The 7,896-nt window shown below is 44.1% G+C and overlaps 1 protein-coding gene and 1 pseudogene across 1 annotated transcript; one reads left to right on the top strand and one right to left on the bottom strand.

Moving 5' to 3' along the window:
• Positions 1 to 1,759: 1,759 nt before the first annotated feature.
• LOC123081093 (uncharacterized) lies at positions 1,760 to 2,645 on the bottom strand (annotated as a pseudogene).
• A 2,443-nt stretch (positions 2,646 to 5,088) lies between these two features.
• On the top strand, positions 5,089 to 5,839 carry LOC123098100 (uncharacterized). The gene is made up of 2 exons (XM_044519980.1): positions 5,089 to 5,230; positions 5,313 to 5,839. The coding sequence occupies exons 1-2, from the start codon at positions 5,190 to 5,192 to the stop codon at positions 5,659 to 5,661; spliced, it is 390 nt and encodes a 129-aa protein (XP_044375915.1). The 5' UTR covers positions 5,089 to 5,189; the 3' UTR covers positions 5,662 to 5,839.
• The last annotated feature ends 2,057 nt before the right edge of the window (positions 5,840 to 7,896 follow it).

The following is a 7,896-nucleotide window of genomic DNA, read 5'->3' as shown; positions in this document are numbered from 1 at the left end:
TTGATATAATAATACATAAAAAAGCATTAAAAAATATGTACAAAAAAAATCTAACTATGCCGACGGCCTAGCCGTCGGCATAGATCCGACCAGCGTGTCGCGGATCACTGACGTGGCAGATATGCCGACGGCAGCCGTCGGCATAGGCTCTGCACTGTGCGGCCTGGATCGATGACGTGGCCTGCGGACCTATGTCGACGGCCCCCCGTCTCGGCCGTCGGCATAGATCTGACGCCGTTAGCCAGGGGGTGGCCGGGCCCCACGGGTATGCCGACGGCTGTCAACGTATATGTAGCTAGGCCGACGGCCATTCTATGCCGACGGGTGCCGTCGGCTTATCTCTGCGTAACCCGACGGCCTTTGTACGCCGACGGCCAGAACCAGGCTGTCGGCATATCTCCGAAGAAGCCGACGGGGGCCGTCGGCATTGTTTTGGCCGTCGGGGTATGGCCCTGTTCCGGTAGTGATGATGCTCCCTTTAATGCAAAACTACATGTATAATGGTTATCGATATCACATTCAAACAAACTGAAGTTCAAGACAGAGACAGGTGCACGCATGTCAACCAATAAACCTATGCGCTAGCATAGATCAACATTATCAATGGTCCAACCACACATAGCTTATCCAGCAACATGCACGCAATATAAAGTAGAATATTGACTCCTAATCTGTAAATCAACCCTTACATGACATATATGAAGGATGTAACCATTTCAGTCAGCAATAAAAAATGGCAATTGGTTCAAGCACTCCCTCCATCCGGATTTATTAGCCCCCCCCCCCCCTCGTATTTTGGGTCAATTGACTAAAAAATATGAACAAAAAGTATACTGCTGGATTTATATTCGAAAGAGTTTTTGACGGTATAATTTTTTATGAAATATAGTTTACATTTTATTAGTTAAATCTATGGTACTTTGACCCAAAAATTAGAGGGGGCCTACTAAACCCGGACGGAGGGAATACAAGATTAATGAACACTTCAGTGTTTAGTTGCAACTGTACATTGCACAATACTTCCTATAGCTATAGGTCAACACTTAAACTCACAAAATAGCATAGCTTGTACATGTAACTACTCAAAGTGTTACCAACTAATCATCCAGAAAAAAGGAAACTACCACTTTGTTTTGACTTTTGATAGTTCAAATTGTCACATTTATGACAAAAGACATCGAAATGCTCTTGAAATGAGCTTTCCAAAACGATGTATGTGGAATGACATATTAGCTACTTCTCCAACTCACTTATGAAGTCCCAATCTAACTTTCACATTTTGCAGCTCAGCCCTCATGAGATTCTGACAGATGCTAGCAAGAATTCAATTTTTGTTGAAGAGAGAGATGGCATGCGCAGATTAAGGGAAACATAGCAAAATCTATAAATGCTGCAATAAGATGAACTGACACTCTATGTCCTGTACATGCAGAATTGCACACACGGGCCATGTATATGCAATGCAAGCATATTACATATCCAAGCAATGCAATCTCTTTTGAACAAACAAATGCTACATTGTTCACACAATTTATGAGCACTTATAGGTTAACAAGAAAAGCAAGGGGTTTCTCTAATGAATAAGATCTGATTTAAACAGGCAAAAATAGATCACACAGAAAGAAGTTGTTATTAGTAGTGGGCCCCCTGCTGTTCGAATCAGCACGTCCAACAGAGACCGGTTTAACCTTTTTATCTGGTAACTATTTCATATGAAAACTCTACCTTAGCATTTGAAGGGGGAGTCAAGTCTTGACAATCATACCTAATAAGTTATATCCAGTTTGCCAACTAACATGCCAAAATTCCTTGGATTCTGACTCAAATATGTGCACGATATTGCTTGCCATGCAAATGTTGTTTCATGTGAGTCTAATAACCGATGCACAACCAAAGCGATGCATATTTCCACGTACCCAAAGAAATGAATTTTACAGAAACACATCAAGCAAAGCATTGAGCGAACTCGGACCTGACGGAACAGACGCTTATTGCACTCCTCCGCCTCCTGAGCAAGCCTATCCAACCTCCTTAGCATCCCGGAATACATCTCCTCCTCGGTTGCTTGCTCTCTGATGTTTGCCAGCGGAGGCGGCAGCCGCGGCATTGGCGACTCCGGGGCGAAGGTGTGGCACTGGTACTGGCCCAGTAACGAGGACCCACGTTGACGATCGTGAGGGAGGTGGGGACGAGGCGGGAATCAACGAGGAGGAACGAGTGGATGGAGAGGTCGGAGGCGACAGAGGGGCTAAGAGGAGAAACACGACGGGGTGGGCGAGGGCCAGAGATTTGGATAGGGAGCGGGCGACGGCGGCCTCGCGCATGGAGGGGCGGCGCATCGTGCACGCGCTGTGGCGGGGGGAGAAGAAGCCGACGGTGGCCGTGCCCGAGCGGGCGGGGAAGTAGGGCTTGAAGCAGCTAAGTGCGTTGGAGAGGGCGGAGGGTCGGGCGAGCAAAGAGTGGCCGGTGACGTAGATGGGTAGGGTTGGGGCCGGATCGTCGTCGGAGAAGGAAGGGGGGAGGGCGGCACGGCTGAGGAGTATCCCGTCGCAGTCCCCGCCGGCGGCCGCACAGCAGTCGAGGAGCGCCGCGAAGGCCTGAATGGAGACGGAGAGCTTCGCGGCGTCGTCGTCGGCGGCGGCCATTCCTGCTGGACTGCGATGCGATCTGGGGTTTGGCCGTTCGGGGGGCTGCTTCGTCCTTGGAGCGTGTACTTATCGGTCGACTATTTTCCACCTCAGTGTCAGTTTTCGAACTACCGTCAGATCTTTATGCAACGGCTCAGATTCGCCCCCGCGCGTACATCTGCAGTCACAACATTCTTCACTCTTGTACATCTATCTTTGATGGATTCAGTCTTGTACTACATTTTAAGGTGCTTATAATGGTATCACAATTGTCATGTAGCTCTTTCTATGTGATGGTGAAACGGCGAGAGATTAGAGAAAGGCATGCTGGCTTATTCAGAACTTGGTTTCTTCATGAGCTCAATGATGGGTTGCTTCCTCAACATGGCTCCGTTATTTAGACAATGGGATAAAAACTAAAAGCAGCACTGGCATTGATGTTATAAGGACTTAGGCCAGCGTTCAATGGGACTAGAGGAGATGGCGTGCTCCGCCACGCCTGGCTATTGTTACCTACTCCGTAAGGTGATTTTAGGTTGATTGGTTAGACGTAGTTTTTTTGTGGGGTGGTCAGATCGACGTAGGTTAAGGCTTGTGTATCTATCTCTCCTATTTTTTTCTTTTCTTTTTTCGAGGGATCATCCACATGAGCTCCATTCTTTTAGATGCATATTGGTTTGTGGCGGTGATGTGGGATGGGAGCAAATATTATTTGTTGCTTACAGTGCTAATATCAAGAGAGCGCCCACGTCATTTGAGGCATACATCGTGGCCTAAGCTAAGCTAAGCATTGATGATGTGTACGATTTTGCATGATTTTCATGGATATTGGTTTCCTCTGGGGTAATGCGAGTATGTCTTTGCACATTTTTTTGTGTTCCATGTGATTTTTTCCTTCTGTTTAACTTCTTTTTTTAATTTTTCTTGTTCTCCTTTTATTTTTCATCTACTTCTACATTTTTTCCTTTCTTTTCCCTTGTTAGAAATTATATATTTTTTCAGAATATGAACATTTTTTAAAGCAACAAACATTTTTATAAAGTGCATAAACATTCTCCTAGAACGCACGAACATATTTTGAATACATGAACACTTTTTTAAATGTATTTTCCAACAAGTGTGAACATTTTAAAATAATGAGTGAACCTTTTCTCAAATGCAAGAATATTTTTCAGAAAAATGCATTTTTAAGAAGTATGATTTTTTTAAAATGTATGATTTTTTAAATTACATTAAAAAACTAAAACACAAGAGCATTGTCTTGAAATATATAATTGTTCTCTAAAATTTATATGAAACGTTTTCTAAAACATGTGAACACCTTTTCAAATTACATCAATTGGTAAACACGTTCAAGATGCACGGGCATTCTTTTTAAATATACTAACACTTCTTAAAAACTAGATGATACCCCGCACATTGATGCGGGACTTCCTGCCTTTCATGAGCAAATCGGATGAAACACATATATTGGATGAAAGAACATGAAATATGGCTTGAAATGTTGGACTAAGACATTCATATTCGAAATGTAATGTTGGGGAACCAATGGAATATTGATATTTACATTTTAAATGCCAGAACAAATAATTTTTTGCACAAATATACATATATCTATCTCTACGTGCAGATTCCTCTCCTCAGTAATTTGGTTTGCCTCTAACAATACTTAATTGATTCTAGTTCACTTGGCTGGCTTACAGTGGCTCCAAGTGAGACATCTGTTCGCTTGCACATGAATGTTCAAACTTCTGTTGGCAAGTATTAACCACTAAAAACAAAATATGGACATAAGAATTAACTATGGCCATCAGATAGTAATGGTAAAGCATCCAAAGGCATTGTGTCATCAAGTGAGAAATGTGCAGCCAGCTGAGATGTATGTTCAAACATCCAAAGGCATCATGAATAACATACATCCATATAGCTCTTAACATTGCTAAGGAAGCTATAATGCACACAAACAGAACTGAAAGAGGTCAAATATTTATCATGGCATGATAACTATTTCTGTAAGGCTTGTATCGCATACCTTGTCTAGAAAATATCCTACTCAAATGCCTTTATATTTTCCATTACCATTAAAGCAATAAATAGATGTTGGGTGTTCCTTGGAGTGCGGCCGTCCTGAACGCAGCGCCAGATGCACGCACCGCATCGACGGCAGCGGCGCGCGAGGTGATTTGTGCAAGAGAAATCATCAAAATCAGTAAAACAGGGATACATAGCTGGATACAAGCAAATACAGCTCAAAAGTCCCGCCTGGTGGGCTCGCCACGGTACTTTTCTGACATCAATAAGGGCCGGTAAAGAGCGTGCAGGGCTTAATTATTACTTTTGGGCTGGCGGGCCCTAGCTTTTGGACGACAGAATTTCTGTACGACACGGGTGGGGTGGCGTGTACCAGTTTGGGTGCAGGCCGTCCGCTCTCTCGCAGTCCTACGTCTAGCACGGGATCCCCTTCCACTAAAAAAAACACGGGATCCCCTTTTCCGATTTGGGGCAAATACAACGCCGAGCCGGAGGGAGTGGTGCGCGCCCGTGGTCTGTCAGGCTGTGCTCATGGAGATTTCAGCTGCGGCGGCGCGGGCGCTCGGATCCGGGTGAGTGAAACTCAGCTCTTCCATATGGTTCTTCCTTCGAATCTGTATCTGAGAAAGCTCGCGCTGCTCGCCGGTACTGCAGATCGACGTCGGCGGCCAACGATCAGGCGGCTTGCTTGGGGGTTCCCGTTCCGGGCGGTGGCGGCGCCGCGGCGGCAGCATCGGGAGTTGCCTCGCCGGAACCTGACGTGCGGCCGCTCTCTCCTGATATGCGCCCGTCGGAAGAAGGGTTGGCACAGCCGGCGGCGGAAAGGGCCTTGTCGGATGTCGAGTTCTTCGAGGGTTCCTGCACAACGTTCAGCTCTGGCGGTGGTGATGCGGCGTCCGGAGGCGGCAATGGCGCGGCTTCGCCCGCCGTCTCACAAGGCTCGATTCAGTCCGTACCCCTCAGTGCCCAAGCATCTCACAAGGCTCGATTTTTTCCGGACTGAGTAATTAGCAGAAACAGAAAAACGAGCTCATCTTGATGGATAGAAAAAGTTCAGTCCAACTTACTGTCTGGTTAGGACATTTGTAGAAGCGGATGCCTGGGTTCCGGTCTGTTCCGGACACAAACCATCTTGTCCTGACCTTGGGCAAATGATCAATGGAAGACGAGGAGCTCTGGCACAGCGGCGATGGATAAGTACGGGGAGGCGCTTCTGCGTGGTGGGAAAATGACGTTGCCAGGGATCGGTCCGGCTGCATGCTCCTTAAATACATCCATGGAGAAAAAGTATTTACTTTATACAGTGTTCCATTGCAACAGTCGTCTTTGGTACTCTCGCCTGAACCAGTACTGCTCGTGTCAGATTAGTGTGTCAGGTGGTGCCCATCGAATACGCATATACGCCACATCTCGCTCTCCAGAAGTCTGCTTATACTCTAAGTAGCACGCTCGGCGCTTCGAATCGCGACTCCACGCGCGCCGTGGATGCGGTGCGTGCAGATGCCACTGCGTGCATCGACGCACTTCTCGTGTTCCTTGGCACAATTGATTCTGGAAAGAAACTGAAATGAAAATTAAATTAAATTTAGGAAAAAGTAATTGGAAACACAGTTGGAGAATAGAATCTTCATATTTTATTCTGAATATTTTGGTTCATAACGACACCATTAAGATTGACTATGAGTAGAAGCTCCAAGATCTCCTGATAAAGTGGGGGATGATGGTGAGATAACATTTACTTGGACAACTCGAAGGAAAAATTTAAACATGAACTATGTACAATATAACTTATAGTGCGGGAACATTTGTAGTGCTTAGTGATTCCTCGACAATTTAGTGTAATCACTTCTCTAGTTTTGATATTGTGCATGACAAGATAAATTATGGAACTCAAGCCCTCCATGTACAATAGCCATCTATGTTTCATTGTTTTGATGTACAAAATTAGATAGCGCAATTTAACAACAGTCGGGAAGAACAATCAATAAACATGTATTGTTGGGATGGAAAATAATACCAACATTCATTCATCTATGGAGATAATTGCAGATGGCATGGCATATACAATTCATGTGGACATAAATGAGATAAATTTTTGCATTGCGTTGTCACGTGACTTCTTTTAATCCAAATGAATTCTTTGCTTCTTTTAACTTAGTCAACTTAGAGAAGCAAGCTAAGTTTTATCTTGATGTTTTTGATTCAAACAAAAATGAATGATCTTACATTGATAATGTGCCTCTGAAGGAAAGGAGTAAATTTGGATGGGATTGCTAATCTTGCTCAATTAATGGTGAAGACAAATAAGCATATTACTTTCCTTTCACCTATCAACTTCAGAAGCTACTACGGACAATTGCAACAACATTAGTGGAGAGATGTTTTTCAGTTAAGAATGTTGTTAAAAAAAGTTTGTGTAATAAAAGCGGTGATCAATTCATTAGTGCTTGTCTAATTTCCTTTCTGGAGAAATATATACTTCCTACCAATAGTAACTACGATTTGTTTCAATTCCATAAAAGATAAACAATCGAAAGAGAATACTCTGAAAGTGAGTGATTTTACATGCTGCTTTATTTGAGGGCACTTTAAAAAAAGTAAAACTCACTTATCATATTTTCAATGTTTGCAGGGTGATGAGAAGTTGCACCTAAATGTAATGAAATTATGTTGGTGTCACTCTATTGACAATACATAAAGTGATTACAATTATATCCAAAGGTATGTCATGCCCTCTTCTATTTTAAATGTAACAACTATACGTGATAAATAACATCGGATTTTTTTGGTCACTAATTATGCTATCTCTGGGTGCTAAAATCTTGTTTTAAGATGGTACGTAAACGTACTTTACACTTAGTTGATACATACAAATCTTCATAATGAGCTAAGAATTAAACACATTTGCAAAATCAAACATGAAGGAAAAGGCCGTACTGATGCGGCCCGCCACGTCGGAGCAGCTGGAGGACAACAGGATGGGGCACAACTAGATCAGGTGTGGCTGACGGAGGAGATCGGATCGGGACAGAGAGGCCATTGGAGGAGATTGGGATTGAGGGGATGGCATGACTGTCGGTGTCAAAACCGGCGGATCTCCGGTAGGGGGTCCCGAACTGTGCGTCTAGGCGGATGGTAACAGGAGACAAGGGACACGATGTTTTTATCCAGGTTCGGGCCCTCTTGATGGAGGTAAAACCATACTCCTGCTTGATTAATATTGATGATATGGGTAGTA

Source organism: Triticum aestivum, chromosome 1B, assembly GCF_018294505.1.
Source record: "Triticum aestivum cultivar Chinese Spring chromosome 1B, IWGSC CS RefSeq v2.1, whole genome shotgun sequence".
In the NCBI taxonomy this organism is placed as follows: Eukaryota; Viridiplantae; Streptophyta; class Magnoliopsida; order Poales; family Poaceae; genus Triticum; species Triticum aestivum.
Note: the sequence above shows the minus strand (reverse complement) of the source record. Positions and strands in the feature narration are given on the sequence as shown.